Raw genomic sequence first — 18,627 nt, 5'->3', positions numbered from 1 at the left:
TCTGTGAAACTGGAAGCCAAGAAAACTAGATGAAAGAGGTCATTCTCCATGTCCCCAGAGGGTGACTGTGATATGTGGCCATGTTAGCTTTCTGTCATTCTGACAAATACTTGAGATACATCAGCTTATGGAGAAATTTATTTTGGAGAATTTGAAGGTTTTGGAGGTTTTAGTTCACAGTCTAGTGGCCTCTTTGCTTTTGGGCCTGTGGCAACACAGCACATCATGGTAGGGGCAAAACCTCAAATGAGAGAAGAAGGGGCTGGAGTCCACCATCTTTTTAAAGGGTGCACTTCCAGTGACCTCACATTAGGTCCTGCCTCTTAGAGCTTCTGCCACCTCCCAGTAGCACCATGCTAAGAACTAAGCCTTTAGCACATGGACCTTGGGGGACATTTAAGAACCAAACTATAATAGCACCTCTCCCAAGAAGCAAGTGATTTTTATAGTTACTGTCTCCACTAGAAAGATACTAAGGGTCTCTTATGTTCATGAATAATCATGATGTTCTCTCTACACATTATTCCATTCTCCACTTTTTGATTCTGGAGCTCAACTTGTGAAATCTGATTTGTGTCCTTAGTCTATTATGCTCTTAGCAGGGGGCTACTGAAAATGTGGGAAATAGAAGGGTATTTGGGAATTGAGGGGATTCCCCCCGCTATTTGCCTCTGGCCCCAAACCTGCCTTTCCTGGATTTTCTAAGTGACCCAGAAAGTCCCTCTCAGCATAATTAGTTCCTCTCTTACCATTCCTATGAAACAACTTGGGAAAAATGAATAACTGTTGTCACACAATAGATGCCGCTAAAGGAAATTTAGTGTAATTTACTGTTTCCATCCACACCTGCAAACACTTACCATCCACTGCAGACCTGAATTTAGGCAATCTGCACAGGAAACTGAAGGCCCCGCTTTTTCCAGAGAATTCTTCCTTTTTGACAGAGAATACACACATATTTAAGTACCCATTTTCAAATACTGCTTCATTTTCCCAAGGGGCCCTTTTGTTTGCTTATCAACTGCTGTCCCTATGCAGTGGCAGTTAGTTTGTGTGCCTGGAATTTGCCTTGACTGTTTCACTGGCAGAGAGGCCTATTTCAACCTGCAGAAGGCAGACAGACTAATGAAGGAACTGAAAGGATTAACTAAGAGAGGCATTTGTGGATGTGGATTATACGTCTCAGAGAAAGATCTAACAATTGCTTTGGGCAGGTAAGATCTGGGTGTAGAGAAGCTGAAGCTTATGAATAAGGCCTGGAGTAGCACATTGTTTTGTGCTCTATTGAAGGGGAGAAAAATATTCATAGTTAAAAAAAACCCAGAAACTCATGATAATAAAAGAGGCTTCTATTTATCAAATGTATACTCTGCTCCAAGCTTTAATGTGCACTGCCACACTACTTAATCCTCACAATCATCATTGATGTAGTTGGCATAACTATGCTCTCATTAGAGAGAGGGCATGGAGACCAAGACTGAAGTTAAACACATTGTCCAGGTGACCTATCTTGTAAGTGCTGGATCTGTGATATGAACTCATTGACTCTTAGCCCTTCTGTGTACTGCCTCTCATACTTATTCTAGGGTTGATTATGTTTTTCCCTGAATTGCCTCCTACTTTTGACTTTTAATATCTTAACAGGGAAGGAACATTTAATGGAGAGAATTAATTGGATGCCATGAAAGCTATGCACAGCACATGCATTTTTTTAAGGAAAGTATTGTTCCCTGTGGAAACAAAGTTAATGGAATTTGTTCAAGCCAGAATAAGACTTAACTGTTTTGTTTTTTTTTTTTTTGCAGTTGAGAATAGGAATCCTTTGAGAATCAGAATATTTAGAAATGAGAGTAGGCCCATCATATTATGAGAGAGAGAGAGAGAGAGAAAAGAAAAGTTTATACTGTTCCCTAGATTTTTCAAATATCTTCAATCCTTGAAAGCAGTCTATTTCCAAAACTGTTAGCACTTGGCACAGTAGGCCAACGGGCCAAATGGTAAGTAAATATAATGCATTCATCACCTCTGCCTCCTCTAAACAACTGTGGATCTAAAAGTCAAATGGGAAATAGTGGGGAGATGTTAGAATGTCCAGAGCTAAATCAAACTATTGACTTAAGTCCATAAGTTAGAGTATGGTAAATGTCTACTGCTATAACATGGGGCAGTGGCTAATGTTTTTCTGCCTTATACGAAAGAAAGCCTTGGTTCTTTTTCAGAATGAATTCTAGTTCTTATTTTACTCATTCAGTCCACAATATTTACTGAGTAGCTATTTTGTGCATGCACTATTCTACGTGTTAGAATGTTTGCAGTCCAACTACGTACTTGACACTGTTCTGAGTACGTATAATTTATTTCATCCAGTCCTCACCACCACATATGAGGGTAGATATTTTTACTATTTTGATTTTACATGTTTAAGGCACAGAAAGATTAACTCAGAAAAAGAGTAGTTCTGTCACTAATAGATCAGCGCCATGTTTGTAACTAAAGCATCTGAATCCATAGCTCACCTTTTGTACCACACTTAGTTGATATTAGCTATCACACTTTGTTAGCTATTAATCAAATATCTAGTGAGGGCAAGTCCATTTTTCCATTTAAGGGTAAGGTAACTGAAGAGGATATTCGGGACAGACAACTTGCTAATATCACCCTGAAATCCCTTGATGAAAGCTATTGTCATTCTATAATTCTGCTTTTATGGTCAAGGGAAATAGTGGTCTGATTGATTAAAAAATTATTTTTATGGGGTTGCGGTTGTAGCTCAGTGATAGAACACTTGCCTAGCATTATGGGGCGCTGGGTTTGTTCCTCAGCACCTCATAAAAATAAAGGCATTGTATCCATATACAACTAAAGGAAAAAAATTATTTTTACAGAGAATTATTGGATAATATTACCAGTGCTCTTTTGATTATTAATCCTAATCTTCAGGGGAAGGATAAACCTTCCAGCTTAAAAAAAAAAAAAGAGGAACTATTGCTAGAATGCCTTAGGTAAAATAATTTTTAAAAGTCACCTCAATATGCATCAAGGGATAAGGGGAAAGTAATAATGACTGTATGTGTATCTGCTATATTTTAGGTGATTTTTACATATAGTATTTAATCTTTGCAACAACCTTGTAATTTAAATGTGTTTAATTATGTGCTTAATTTGGAAGAAAACATAGGCTTCTGACATTTGATAAAGCTATTAGCCATTAAAAACCAGTTCTGAACTACCCATGTTTTTCTCACTGTGCCTTGTTGTTTCTAGAAAGATAAACCTTGATGAGAGCCTGATCCTTATTTTTTTTAAAAAAGTTATATTTCCAATTTTGTTGTAGGAAATTTGAAAATACAAATGAATATGAAGAAGAAAATAACAGTCAGTTGTACCTCCACCCAGATACAACTACTGTGAACACTTTGGCTGGATGTCTGCTGATCTATCTCAGAATCATATTTGATGCATAGTTTTATATCTTGCTTTTAAAATTAAGCACATTTTGAATATTTCTCCACATTGTTAATCTATAAAAACCAGGACTCGGTAAAGTACTTTAGTATACAAGGTGCCATAAGTTATTTAGCCACCTCCTTAAAGGGATTGTTGCAATGTTTTCTCATCTTTAACTGAGGATGAACAAATTAATTCAAAACAAAGCAGAAACTTTCTTTGACCTGAAAGGGAGAGAACTAGAGGTGATAAACTTTTATTTGGATTTTTGAGAGTATGTTTCTGAGTAAATTATCCCAGCTTGTGAATTGTTGGATGCCATTTTCCCATTTTTTATAAAAATTAGTTGATGGCACAACATATTAATGGGTTAAATGAATGTAGGCAGTAGAATCTGATGAGTAAAATGCAGAATAATAGGAGTTTACTTACAGTAAAGCTGGCTTCAGAGCCAGGTACCCTAATGATTGACATATAAAGGTCAAATTTGTTAGTTCCTAGGATTAATTCCTTGTGTCTGCAAAGTAAGTGACTTTCTACTTTTACTCCTTTTCTTGTAGAGCCTCATTGGCCATCCATAGGTTGAACCTAGCTCTGGCATACTTTGAAAAGGTAATTGGTGATGTCATTGCTACCGAGGGTAATGACACATCAGATCTGATTAGTCTCTATGAGGAAATTGCCCAGATTGAGCAGCTGAGGAGGAACCATGAGCAGGCCATCCAGTACTTGAAGCAGGTTAGTGAGTTGGTTGGGACCCAAACTTCCTGGTCTTGTTTGGCCCAAGGGTCAGGGAAGTGTGGGCTTCTTGTGGGTTTCTTAGAACAAGGGGGTGGGATTGGTTCCATGTTAACCCTGACTTCCTGCCAGATCCACACAACACCCATTGTCAACCTTAGGTGACTTGAGCAAAGAATACTGACTCAGGTGAGTATATCAGCTGTGCAACCTTGTAAGAGACAGTTCTCGCCTTCCAAGGCTTTTTTCTCATCTCTTTGGGTACTGGGAAGAGGAAGGCCAAGTGTGAGTTTACTGTTAGGGGAGAAAACATAGGGGCAACTGAACTTAGGTCTTCAGCAAACACAAAAGGCCTTTTAAATGAAAAAATCATGTTATAATGTTGTCATTTATCCTTTAAGCTAAACTAACTGGTTGTATTTCTAAGTCTAAGGTTGCCGNAGTTTATCTTTGGGGAATATATACCCCTTCCCAATTCCTTCTTTTTGCTTTAATAAGTACATTTTAATAGTTTGATGAGCTCTTTCAACTATGCCTTGTCCCTGTGGATTGTATGGGATTCCTGTTATAAAAACACTCTTTGGGAGGTGCCTCCAGCTCCCTCCCCTCATGGCTACTAGTACCACAGCCCAAATGGGTGGAGATGTGGGCACTGTGGCGCACTGCTCTAATAGGGACTGCTAGCTAGGAGAGATGTAATTCTGAGCTTGAACTAAATGACCAGGTAGATCCTGTGGCAACAGTTTCTTTCAGACAGTCTTTCAGGATGATTTTTATGATTTCCTCTTCTCCAAATGTGATGTTTGCCTATATGTGGTAGAATGTATCTCTTTAAAACATGAAATGTTCTTAAAATATATCAGCAGGTCATTATATTACTGATCCTCATTTTAATAGAGTTTTAAAATATCCCAAAGGGGGATAAATATTAATTCATCCACTGAATTTCCTTCGCTTCTTTTATATATTCTGATTTGCACATGTAAATAATGCACACTCATGAAAGTCTGAACTCCTATGGTGACCTTGACAAGTCCAAGTCAATTCCTAAAATAGGCAATGGTAAAAATACTCAATGATGTTGTACCACATACAGGCTGACAACACTGCAAAAGAGTATATAAGAAATAACCACGTGTTGCTGAGGTTCATCTCCCTGGAAACAGCTTCCTTCTGACCCTTGACAGGTGGAAAGGCTCCTGTTTTATAAAAATGTGATAAGAGGTCCTCTTTTTCAATAAAGCGTTGATAAAGCCAATTGGCAAGGTCATCAGTCTCCAGGGGTACATCTTTAACTGGAAAGATCCTGTAATGGACATGTGTGACTGTTGGTTTCCTGTATCCAAGGATCCAAGTTTGAATATCTAGAGGTTCAGCTTTGGGATATGCTATGGTTGTATCTATTATCCATTGAAGGCCTTTTTATTTGCTCTCTAATTCTTTAGCATCTCCTCCTGCTTGACTTCCATTTTCCTGTCGTGCTACAAGTACACTCAAAATAATTTTTGTTGCACCAAATCTTGGCAAAGTGACATGTGTAAGAAATGGCAAGTTATTTTTCTTGGCATATGCCTGACTTGTTTCTCGCCTCTTCCTGAGGAAGCCCCCTTCGGGAAACAAAACAATCCATTTTCGATCTCTGCTCCTATAATTATTTTCTAGGTGCTTCTTGAGAAGCAGCAGCTCTTGGTCACGATGAGATTTTCCCTGCCTTATAAAGAAGTCTCCATGAATTAGAGAAACAATTCCAAAGTTGGTGTACTTAAAAATATGATCCATCAACCATATTAACTGAGCAACAGCCCGTCCTTTGTCCTGTAGGCACATCATCAGTGTGCACACATCTCCTGTTGCCTGATGGTTCACCAACATCATAGCTTCATCTTCTGAAATTGCTTTAATATCTTCCCCCCATTCCATCACTGTATATCCAGCGAACCATCCCCAGGAAGCCACCATTCCTAAAAGCCATTTATACATGGTTCCTTCAATATACCAGAACCGCTTACTGTCCAGCACTCGAAGGGGCTGCAGAACAATTACATAGCAGACATAGGATGGAATAGCAACCAGGTTGTTGAAGATCATGAAGGCAAATCTCATCAGGGCTTTCACCAAGATCCAGCCCCTTCGAGGAGCTTCTTCCAAAGTCGCAGCCATTCTCACATTGGAGTCCATTCTGTCTTCCTCGGCGGGAGCTAAACTAACTGGTTGTATTTCTAAGTCTAAGGTTAAACTGATAAAAGGTTGTTTCACTTGGAGGTAACTAATTTGACAAATGCCAAAGGGAAACCAAAACAAAACAGAACACAGGAAAGGAATGTTGAGTCTATCATATGAAAACAGTTTAGGGTACTTTGACATATTGTGTACTTCAAACTGCTAGTTGAATGTATCTTTTCTTTCTTCTAAATGTGAATGCTGCTTGTGGCTTCAAGTATCTCCAGTAGCCACAAACAAAACAAAAGGCTGGATTTCCTGCATTGTAGAAAAGTTTGTAGTGCAATCTTAGAGTATATGTGAAAACAGATAGCTAATGAAAAGGCATTGCATATAATTTGACAATCCAAGAGAATAAGCATCCCACGATGGAGAAATGTTAGGAAATACATCTCTAAAGGCAGGGAATCCACTCTTAGAGGAAGCTGCTCTGGGTTTTGAGTTCAAGAGTTCTTAAAGCCAAGGCCAGATCAAAATGGATAAAATTGTAAATATCAGTGTTTCCCATTTTATAAATAAAATTTTATTTATATTTTTTATAAGTAAAAAATAAGGGTTAAAACTCATGGAATGCTTTTATTATGTATACTTGAGTATGTTTTAATTCACTTAAGCCAAGCAAGAACCCTATGAAGGAGGAGGTATCATTATTATTTTGATCTCGTGTTAATGATGAGAAAAGTAAAGCACAAACAGTTAGAGCTAATTAGCTGAAGTTGTATAGCAGGTGGAAAAGTGGGGATTTGAACCCAGAAAATTTCACCCTGGACACTAAAAACAATTCTGTTCTAATTGTTATACATGACAGCAGAATGCATTTTAGTTCATAGCACACAAATGGAGCACAATTTTTCATTTCTCTGCTTGTATGCAAAGTAGAGCAAATAAATAATTTTTTAAAAAATTTGGAATACATCCTAAGATTATATACAATTTGCTATAAATTTTTAAGTTTTCTCCAGTGTAAGAGCCCTCATGGTTTCAGAATAGAAAGAGTAAACATTTTTTAAAATTTTGGGGGGTTTATTTTTTTAATTTGTTCTACTTAGTGGTACATGACAACAGAATGCATTCAATTTATCATACACAAATGGAGCACAATAAGAGTAAACATTTTTTAATTTATTGAATGTGACAGGGGACAAGATTTTTATTTTCTGACCTATATGAATCAATACTTAATCAATACTGCTCAGATCGATACTTAAGTGCCTTTGGTTAAGTGAAACAAAATCACTTCCATCTGACTATTGATATAAATAAAAAAGTCATTTTAAACTTAAAAATGAGAAAAAAAAAAACAACTCTGCTCTGTATCTTGGCTTTACAGCATTGTCTGATAGTCCAACTCCTTCAAACACCTCTCAGTGTTCAGCCCATGACATATTCAGTACAGGTGTTCTTTTCTTGCTGGTTGGTATGGACTAGATGTTTTTACTCTTCTTTCTTCTTTCTGATGCTCTTTTCATTTTAGCACAAAAAATAATAATAAATAATGAAATCTTAGACTTCTTTAGTTCTTACTGAATGCCAAGTGATGTTCTAAACACTGTACATCTATCAGCTCATTAATATTTACAACAATTGGTTATGACAGTTCTGTTTCTGTCATCTGTATTATGTTTGAAGAAGCTAAGTGATCTATCTTCTATGGAGATTAATCTAAGACAGGATGGGAACTTAAGCAGTGTGGCTGTAGGATCCATGCTTTACAATTGACTTTGATACTGAACTCTTGTGGAGGTTAAAGTTATAATTTTATTTTTGCTGTGAAACCTAGTAAAATTAACACTAGCTAATATTGATTGAGAATTTACCATGTGCTGGGAACTGTGCCCAGAGTTTTGCATACACCAACTCATTTCATCTTTCCCAAGCCCTAATCAGTAGGAACCATATGTTCCTTCTGCATAAGAAGGTGAAATTACTTGAGGAAGACTCAAAGCTGTGGTACAGCTGGGGCATCTTTCATCTAACTCCATGATTAGCTATACCATGGCTTTCAATCAACTAGCAATTCTATCAAAGCTACCAGAAAATCTACAGTAAAACTGTCATGTGGGTACTTACTTTGTCATGATTTTTTTTCCAGGCCTATTCTATCTCTGTTTCTTCATTCACTGAAGTCAGCCCTCAAACTGCAGAGGCAAGTGCGTTACTAGCCAAAGCTTATGCCATGTCTGGAAAGCCCCAGCACAGGGGTAGGTAGAAGAGGTGGCCTTGCAGTTTTCATCATTTCCCAGTGAATATGGGAAGATATTAGTGAACAATCTATCTATAAGAAATATTATAATTAGTTACTGATGCTTGTGATGGAAGGATTAGGCAGGTCATGATTTTGTACAAGATCAATTACACATGAATTTAGACCTGATAACATCCTCCCATATTACTTGGAACATCAAAACCAATAAAATCATCTATTTTTGTATTTCCCTTATTCTTTTAGAATCTCAGTATAAGGTACCTTTATAAGATGTAGAAATCATCCATACTATGAAAGTGACTTGTGATGTATTGATTAATAAGGAAAACTAATGATAAAAGAAAACACTGGCTGGTCCTCCCCTCTTCCTCCACTCTCAACCTCCTGGGTTTTTTTCCTCTGGCTTATAAGACAATGTAGCAGTTAGAATTTTCTTGACCTATTTCCTAGAGTGAGTTACTGGAGGAAAGCCAATGATTTATTGATCTTTCAGACAGAGTCTTTTGCCTGGCAAGATCATCTTTTTGAAAGTGGGTGACTTTGGGAGAGACAGAAATGAGCCAGTGAGGGGCTGGGCCTGTGGCTCAGTGTAGACTACTTGCCTAGCATGTGTGAGGCCCTGGGCTAGATTCTCAGCACCGCATATCAATAAATAAATAAAAAAATAAAGGTCTATCAACATCTAAATCAAAATATTTAAAAAAAATAGAGTTGTGAAGAGTATTTGTATTTAAAAGAAGAAGAAGAAATGAACCAGTGAAGGGAAGACAGTATATTTTTCATAGCTAGCCTGACCAGAAATGAACACTGATTGAGTTGATGCCCAGTCAGGAGGAATTTAGGATTTGTGAACAATGCAATTTGAACATTTTTCAAATGTTTACTTTTTTCTGCTTATAACAGTAATTCATTTTGGTGTACGTTATTTTTCAGTTGGGTGGGGAAGAGGAAGAGAGGATTATAAAATGTTTTATTCCCCATGTCATTAAATAAACACTTTTTTTTAGTTTGCAGAAGTTTTGACATTTTAATTAAGTTGTTTGCTTAAGCATAAATGTTCACTGAAGACTTTCTAATTCTGTGTTTTCCAGCTCATCATTTTCTCATTTTAATATTTCTTTGTGTATAAGCACAGTTTATGTATTCCATGTATAGTAAAAATTTTTAAAAGTAGTTTTTGTAGTGTTAAGAAATTTAACATATTTATAAACATGTGGAATTTTAGCCTTTTTTCTGTGAGGGGGAAAATCCCCCCAAATTTATGTTTGTAGAGTTGGTAGATTCTAAGAGCACCTTATCTTTTTCTTACATACTAATTTTTAATGTTAAAATATATATCTTCAAATCATTATTATTCGTTAATTAAGTTAAATTCTGGATAGATTGAGATTTTACACATGAAAACTAAAAATATATATTAGCCAGAGGAAAATACATTCTTGACATAGAAAGTACTAAAATTTAAAATTGGAGGAAAGAAGAACTTTCTAAGCATAAATAAAGATATAACATGAGAAGAAGTTGACTGACTTAATTATAAAAAGATCTAAAACTGTGTCTGTCATAAAAGTGTTGTACTTAAAATCAAAAACATCAAAGCCATAACCTGAATAGATCTTTATTTATTTTTAAAACTGAATTTGTTGTTAATCTCCCATGAAAAGACATCTCCAGGTACAGACGATTTTACTGTGGAATTCTACCTAACATTTAAAGAAGGAATAATAATAGTTCTATTTAATATCCTCCAGAAAATACAAGAGTAGGCAATACTTTTGAACTAATTTATGAGGCTAGCATTACCATCTACCAAAACTGGGCAAATATATTGTAGGAAAAAATAGAAATTAAAAACAACCATAAACCAATACCTTTCATGCATGTAGACAAAAAATCTTCAACAAAATATATAGCAATACATTAAAAAGTAGAATACATCTTTAATAAAAGAAATTTTTCTCTTAAGAATGTCAGGCTAGTTCAATATTCAAACTTAAATAAATACTAAATACATTTTTATCATATTAACAGGCTAAAAATGAAAAGCACACAGTACCTATCAACTGATGCAGAAAAAGCATTAGACAAAATTTAATATCCATTATACAAGGAAACTTTCTTAATCTGATAAGGGTTGTAAGAGAAATCCTACCACTGAGATCATGCTTATGGTAAAAGACCATGTTTTCTGCACAGTCCAATGACAAGACACGGATGTCTACTGTAACTATTCTTATTCAACATAGTACTAGAAGTCTTAACTAAGGCAATAAGGTGAGAAATTAACAAAATACATAGAGCTTAGGAAGAAGTAAAGTGGTCTCTATTTAAAGACAATGTGGTTATCCCTGTAGAAAATTTCAAGGTCTTCAAAATACCTAGAACTATTAGGTGAGTTTAAGCTTAGCAAGGTCACAGAATAGAAGACCAATGCACAAAAATTAACTATATTTTTATATAGTAACAATACAAGGCTAGAAAAATTTTTTTTAGAAACACCACTTAGAATAGTTCTCTGTCCCCAAATAAAATATTTAGATATAAATCTGCTAAAAAAAAAAAAAGAACACAACAGAATTTGTGTACTGTAAACTGTAAAACTCTTGATGAAAGACATCAGAGACAACCTGAATAAATAGATATACTATGTGTGGATTAGAAGACTTACTATGATTAAGATGTAAATTCTTCCATAATTACAATAAAAATTCAGCAGGAATTTTTGTAAATACAGATAAGATGATGTTAAAATTTATATGGAAAAGGAAGAAACTAAAATAGCTGAAAAGATTTTGAAATTAAGATTAAAATTGGAGGAAGAATAGTATCTGATATTAAGATTTTCTATAAAGCAAAAGTAATAAAGAGCGTATGATATTGATAAAGGGGAAGACAGAGATCAGTGTCATTAAAATTCAACAGAAACTTCAAGTGTAAACCTGTGTAAATATGGTTAAGTTTTGACAAAGATATAAAAGAAATTCAATATAGAAGGGATAATCTTTTGAACAAGTGGTATTAAAACAATTGGATATCCACATGCCAAGAAAAAATTTAACTTAGCCTCTTATACCATACACAAACATTAACTCATAATGGTTCATTATCCTAAATGTGAGAGCTAAAATTTACATTAACATAGAAAAACAGAGGAGAAAAGATGAAGGAAACTGCATAAAATAAATAAAAATGGCATATAATCATATGAAAAAGTTTTAATCAAGAAACAAGTAACACAAAGATGACATCTTTCTCCTATTGAATTTTCAGTATTTTAAAAAATGGTAATAACATCTAGGATTGATAAAGAGCAGTTTGATACAAACTATCTGGAGAACAGTTTGGAAAACTCTTTGGAAAAAAACTGGAAGACTATATGCATGTGCAAGGGATATGTAGATGGCCAGTGGAAAGTATCAACCAAGTGATATTTGAAATGTGCCAGGCCTTGCACTGCAGTGCTCATACAGATCAATTGATGGGATAGAAGACTTATAGGCTGGAGGTATTTGAGTACATTCTCTGCCCAAGTCATCAAGTCAACACTATGTAGACACAGGGGTAACCTTCAGGAATCCAAATTAAAAATAAAAATATGTATTAAAACCTGAGTAAAGACTTCCAGTTTTTGGTCTGGCCTTTAAGGAGCTTGGAAATCATGACTGTATCCTAACAAGTAAAAAGCAAACTGAAAAATGAGCAACTCTTCTTAGATCTGTTAGAGAAGTGAGGTTTCCCCTGAATTGGAGAGACAGGTAGAATTACAAAGAAAAAAAGTAGAAACCCTTCTGCACAGGGCCTAATACCAGAGAGGGAGAAACTGAACAGTAAAAAGAAAGAGTAATTTGAAGCTCAGCATGGACACGTCTGAGATTTAAAAATCTCACGGAGACCCAATAATAGTGGGGCCCTGCACACTTTTGTGAGTTTTATCTCCAGGAGCTTGACTAGGTTTTCAAAGTTAATGTTAGAGAAAAATCCACTCATTCTCTGGCAGGAGGAGAGAAAAAATAACCACTTGGAGATATGCCAGAGCATTCTTTGGCCAGTTCTCCATAGAAACGGTTTTTAAAAACCAAATCCTAAATTATTGAATTCTTTCAGAGTCTACTGACCTTGGGAAAGGAAAATACTCAATTTCAGCACCTTCTAGCTTTCTGCTTTGGGGAAGGGAATTGACTACAATTGACTCATCCATCCTGTCCCACCTAAGAGGAGTAATGAAAAGTACTGTGAAATTTGCAGTCCAGAGGTATAGGCTCATTAAAAGACCAAGACCTAATCATAGGACTGTAGAATGTTTCTCCTCACTTCGTACATTTACCATCACAATGCTCAAGGCCTGTTTTACTGCAGTTCCTCTGACACAGTACATCATATCTCACTATCATACCTGGAAGCTCAGAAAACAAGAAAAAATTGCAAGGCACACTGTCGGGCAGTCTTTCATTGCTATGTTCAAAATAACTGATAAGAACTTTAAAGGAGTAAAAGTTTATTTTGGACCCAAAGTTTCAGATGATCAGTCCATGGATGGACAGCTTCAGTACTCTGGGACTGAGGCAAGGAAGCACATCATGATAGGCGGGCTTGGAGGAGAAACACCTCTCAGCTAGGCAACTGGGAAAGCAGAGAGGGGAAGAGCCAAGGACAAAATATATAATCTCCAAGGCATGCCCCCAGTATCCCACTTCCTAAAGCCATCCCCACCTTCCTACAGTTAGCAACTAGTTAGTCCATTCACATTATAAACATTATAAATGGATTAATCCACTGGTTAAGCTACATCTCTCAATCTCCCTTTACCTTTGACAATTCCTGCATTGTCCCACATGACTTTTGGGGGGACACCTCATATTTAAACCCATAAATACCTAAAAGTCCAAAAACAACATTTGAAAAAACAGAGCAAGATGAACCAAACTCATTGTTTGGAATTATCGGACCAGAAATTAAAAGAACTATGACTAATATTTTAAAGCTTCCAATGGATAGACATCATGCAAGAATAAATAATATAACTAGATTGAAATACTTAGAATAATAATTCAAAAAAACACTAGTTGGTGCAGTCGTGCATACCTATAATCCTAGTGACTCAAGAGGCTGAGGCGGGTGGATCACAAGTTCAAGGCCAGCCTTGGCAACTTAGCAAGAACTTGTCTCAAAATATAAAATGAAAAGGAATGGTGCTATATCTCAGTGGTAGAGCACCTTTGAGTTCCATCACCAGTACACACACACATACACATATACACAAAGAAAACCAAACCAAAAAAGCTCCCCCCCCAAAATAAAAGGAATACTAGGTAGTTGTTAGAATAACAAAAATGAAGAATGACCTTGATGCACTCATTACTAGACTAAACATAGCTGAGGAAAAAAAAACTATGAAATTGAGAATTTCTCAGTAAAGACTTCAAAAACTGAAAAGCAAAGAGGAAAAAAATACAACACAATATTCTAGGCTTGTGGAACAATTACAAGAAGGTGTAACAAATGTATGTGTGGGAACACCAGAAGAGAAGATAGAGAACAGAAGAAATATTTGTAGCAATAACAGAATTTTCCCCAAATTAGTGTCAGATGCCAAATAGCAAATCTGGAAGCTCAGAAAACATCAAGCAAGATAAATGCCAGAATAAAAACACAAACAATCTCCAGCCTAAACCTAGGCATATCATGTTCAAACTGCAGAAAACCAGACATAAAGAAAAAAATTGAAAGAAGCCAGAGGTGGCAAAACACGTTGCATATACAGGAGCAGAAATAAGAATTACATCTAACTTCTCACCCAAAATTATGCAATCAAATAGAGAATAGTTAAATGTTTCATTTTGAGAGAGAAAAGAAACCCCCCAGCCAAGAATTCTGTACCGTGAAAAGTTATCTTTCAAAAAGTGAATGAGAAATAACAATTTTCTTAGCAAATTGAAATTGAAGGAATTTGTTACTAGTAGACTTGCCTTGCAAGAAATGTTAAAAGAAGTTTCTCAGAGAGAAGGAAAATTATGTAGATCAGAAACACATATGTACACAAGGAAAGGCAAAGCATTGAGAATAAATAAGGGATAGTAAAATAAAAAGTATTTTTTCTTATTCTTAACATAAGTTTGTTCAAAATCATAGCAACAGTGTATTCCATTATTTATAATTTTGTATATGTGTGTGTATACACACGTGTTTAAGCCCATGTAGAAGTAGAATGAATTACAACAATCACACAAGTGATGAGGAATAGAATAGGATTATTTTGTTTTTATAAGGTACTCACACTACTCATAAAGTGATATTGTATTATTTAAACGTGAACTTTGGATTGAAAACTCTAGAGCAACCACTGAAAGGAGTAAAAAGCAAACAAACAAGTAAAATATCCTAAAAAGAAAGAAAAGGGAATCATGTAAAATGTTCAATTAAACCATAAAAGGTAGTAAAAGAATGAAAGAAAATATTGGAAACAGAACAAGTGCAACAAAATAGAAAACAATAATGAGGTGAAAGATGTTAATGCAACTATATTAATCACTTTAAACATCAGTGATCTAGGATTAAGGATATAGCTCATGGCAGAGCACTTACCCCACATGTCTGAGACCCTGGGTTTAATCTTCTACACTGAAATAAATAAATAAGCCAGTAGTCTAATTAAAGACAAAGTTTTAATATTCCATCAAAGGCAAGACCCAAATATATGTTTTCTACAAGAAACCCACTTTAAGTAAATTGAAATCATTAATTTAAAGTAACAGGGTAAAGAGATATATCCCTTGCTAACATTAATCAAAATAAGGGAAAAGTGGCTATATTAGTATTGGAAAGAGTCGACTTAGAACAAGAAAAGCTATTAGGGATTAAGAGGGACATTATATAACAATGAAGGGGTCAGTTCTCCAAGAAGGCAATCTTTAACATGTATGCAGCTAACAACAGAATGTCAAAATACATGATGCAAAATTGATAAAACTAACAAGGAGAAATAGACGCTTTCACTATGATAGAGACTTCCATACCCTTCTATCAGAAATGGACAGGTGCACTGCTTCCTGGCCTTTTGGCTAAGATCAAGTGTAGAAATGGAAAGCTCCAACTGACAAAAGTCAATAAAGGTGAGCTTTAAACTCAATGACATCATCAGTCAACTTATGTAATTGATATCTATTGACTGCATCCAATCAACAACAGAACCACATCTTTTTCAAGCTGCTATGGAACATTCACCAACATAGACCATGTTCTGGGTTATCATAACAAATTTAAATGAATAGAAATCATACAATCTGTACTCTCAGACCACAATGGAATTAAACTAAATAAATAACAGAAGGGTACTGAAAAAATACCCCAGAGATTTGGAGATTAAATAACACATTTTAAAATAATGCATAGGTTAAAGAAGAACTCTCAAGAGAAAATTAAAATATTTAGAGTTAATATTTTTTAAATGAGAACAACATCAAAATTTGTGGAATGCAGTAAAAGTGTGCTTAGAATATAACTTACAGCATTGAATTAATTGAAAAAAGATGTAAAATCAATAATGGGACCTACTGCAATATTATTAGGTCATGGTGGACATTGTACTTGGAAGAAATTAGTTCTTTTGGGACCCTGGTTAGTTTATTGAGGTTCCATCCCTCACAAAATAGGAACCTCAATAAACAGTGATCTCTGTATCAAGAGTTTTAGTTAAAAATATTGTCTTGAAGTACACTTGGGAGTTTCATGTGGTAATTATTTTAGCTATTAGGATAATAAGAATATTCAGATAGAACTTTCTTTTTCTACATTAAATACATGTATTATATCATGGAAAGCATCTGATAGCATCAGGGTCTTTTTTAAGGGTACTTATGAGATGTAATATGAAAGTAAGCCTGAACTTTAAGTGTCAAAGTGTTGATTGAACCAAAGCTGATATTAGAAACTTGTGAAGGCTAGCACTTGTCTTTATTTTTTCCAGATGCTGTTGAGGCATATTTTATAAAAAGTATCAGTGCATATCAAGCAACACTGGGCTTAGAGGATTATGAAACATTGACTACCATTGAAGAATTTTGCAAATGGCTTGTTGAAAATGGAGATAAACAGGTAAACATAATCAGCTCATTGTTAGAGTCTGTAAACAAGTCAAAATAACACCTGGCATTTTGCCAGGGGAATGTTAGAGTTCGTAAACAAGTCTGGATGGTGCCTGGCAAAATGCCAGAGGGAGTGGTTTGAGAAGTAACAAAAGCGAGCCATTAAGTGTGGAGATTCCTGATTGGTTGACTGCTGTATCTAGTTTATGTTAATTAGATAAGCTGTGTGGAATGTATAAATACTGCTCCTGTCCTGCAATAAACGGCTCCTACTCCTGCTGTATCAACGTACACAAGTTGTTCGTCACCCCCCCTGATTATTCTGCTGCAGCCGGACTGCGGCAGCTCATAAACATAATTGCTAGTTTATTTATTATATCTGGACATCTTTTTTCATCTCATTTCAAACTGGAGCTCAGAAAAGTCTCAGTTAAAACTAGGAATAAAATAGGACTGGTTGGTGCTGCTTGGGATATTAGTAGAATATTTTTCTCATATCTTGACACATACTGCCCTTCAAGTACAGAATATACATATAAGCTCTAACTTTATAAGTTTAATATTTTAAGTCATAATTGACTTCTACATTTGGATCTGACTGCCAGTATTTTTTCATTGTGGTATTTACCTCTCAACCTGACCTTCAGCTCTTATTAGCCACAATTTTGTCTTCACATTTTAAAATGTTATAGAAAATGCTTTGGACTGCTGACTTTTTATTTAGAAATCTCACGAGCCTAAACTATTGTTCAAAAACTTAAGACCTGAGCTTTTTGTGTTCAAAAATTTAGTGAATACCTTTGTCTGTAATGAGATCCCACATAACTTTGATCTGACCAAACCAAATTTATACTTCCTTGGGTAAGTGAAAAACATGGATAGATTTGATATGGTCACACTTAAAAGTAGGGTTATAAGTTTATGAAAAGTAAGAATTTATTTCTAGGAAGGAAGAAAACTTCTTTATATCACATTGTAATATTTTTAAATAAATGATGACATTTAATTATTATTTTTTAATTTTAACTGCTGCTTGTTCAAGCAAAAATCCTACAGTAATTTGCGATATTTTTTTTGCACTCATGATATTTTCTGTTGATTCAGACGATTACCACATGATCAATGCCACAGATTGATCTCATGTTTACTTTTACTTTCAAATATGTAAAAATACCTTGTCAGAATTTTAGAGTCTATCTTTATTATGTTCTCGTGAGATGAACGTCTTGACTTGTTTATGATAAAACACAAATCAGTTCCTGATGGCCTTCTGCTTCTAAACAAGTGCTTCCTAGTGTTCCAAGCTCCTAAACAAAGACATAAAAGGTGGCTCTGAATATAAACCATGTTTAGGATTATAAACAATCATCTTAACCACTGGAAAGCAAATTTCAAGAGGACAGGAAATTTTGTCTTTTAGTCAATACAGTGTATCTATTGGCTGAAATGTAGTTGGAACATGGAAGGTGCTCAATAATAATGGAATTAAATTGTCAATATTTATAGCACATAATTTATTTTATTTTTTTTATTTTTTTTATTGGTTGTTCAAAACATTACAAAGCTCTTGACATATCATATTTCATACATTTGATTCAAGTGGGTTTTGAACTCCCAATTTTACCCCAAATACAGATTGCAGAATCACATCGGTTACACATCCACATTTTTACATAATGCCGTATTAGTGACTGTTGTATTCTGCAACCTTTCCTATCCTCTATCTCCCCTCCCCTCCCCTCCCATCTTCTCTCTCTACCCCATCTACTGTAATTCATTTCTCTCCTTGTTTATTTTCCCATTCCCCTCACAACCTCTTATATGTAATTTTGTATAACCATGCGGGTCTCCCTCCATTACCATGCAATTTCCCTTTTCTCTCCCTTTCCCTCCCACCTCATGTATCTGTTTAACATTAATCTTCTCTTCCTGCTC

General features: G+C 35.2%; 2 protein-coding genes across 3 annotated transcripts in view; one reads left to right on the top strand and one right to left on the bottom strand.

The window, feature by feature from the left end:
* Window positions 1–18,627, top strand: part of Ttc23l (tetratricopeptide repeat domain 23 like) — a 53,783-nt gene that overhangs the window by 24,458 nt on the left and 10,698 nt on the right. For both annotated transcript variants that reach the window (XM_048802911.1, XM_015496412.2), the window contains exons 6-9: window positions 1,083–1,214; window positions 4,008–4,185; window positions 8,498–8,606; window positions 16,575–16,702. In XM_048802911.1, coding sequence (XP_048658868.1) covers window positions 1,083–1,214; window positions 4,008–4,185; window positions 8,498–8,606; window positions 16,575–16,702 — 547 coding nt within the window. The remainder of the gene's footprint in view (window positions 1–1,082; window positions 1,215–4,007; window positions 4,186–8,497; window positions 8,607–16,574; window positions 16,703–18,627) is intronic.
* Window positions 5,059–6,402, bottom strand: LOC107151129 (acyl-CoA:lysophosphatidylglycerol acyltransferase 1). The gene has a single exon (XM_015496373.2). The coding sequence runs from the start codon at window positions 6,361–6,363 to the stop codon at window positions 5,608–5,610; it is 756 nt and encodes a 251-aa protein (XP_015351859.2). The 5' UTR covers window positions 6,364–6,402; the 3' UTR covers window positions 5,059–5,607.

Source organism: Marmota marmota, unplaced genomic scaffold (assembly GCF_001458135.2).
Source record: "Marmota marmota marmota unplaced genomic scaffold, marMar, whole genome shotgun sequence".
Classification (NCBI taxonomy): Eukaryota; Metazoa; Chordata; class Mammalia; order Rodentia; family Sciuridae; genus Marmota; species Marmota marmota.
The sequence above is the reverse complement of the archived record's forward strand: the minus strand, read 5'-3'. Positions and strand labels throughout refer to the sequence as shown.

Bases quoted from the DNA above. Each gene is read 5' to 3' on its own strand.
- LOC107151129 (XM_015496373.2), bottom strand. From the start codon at position 6,363: ATGGACTCCAATGTGAGAATGGCTGCGACTTTGGAAGAAGCTCCTCGA.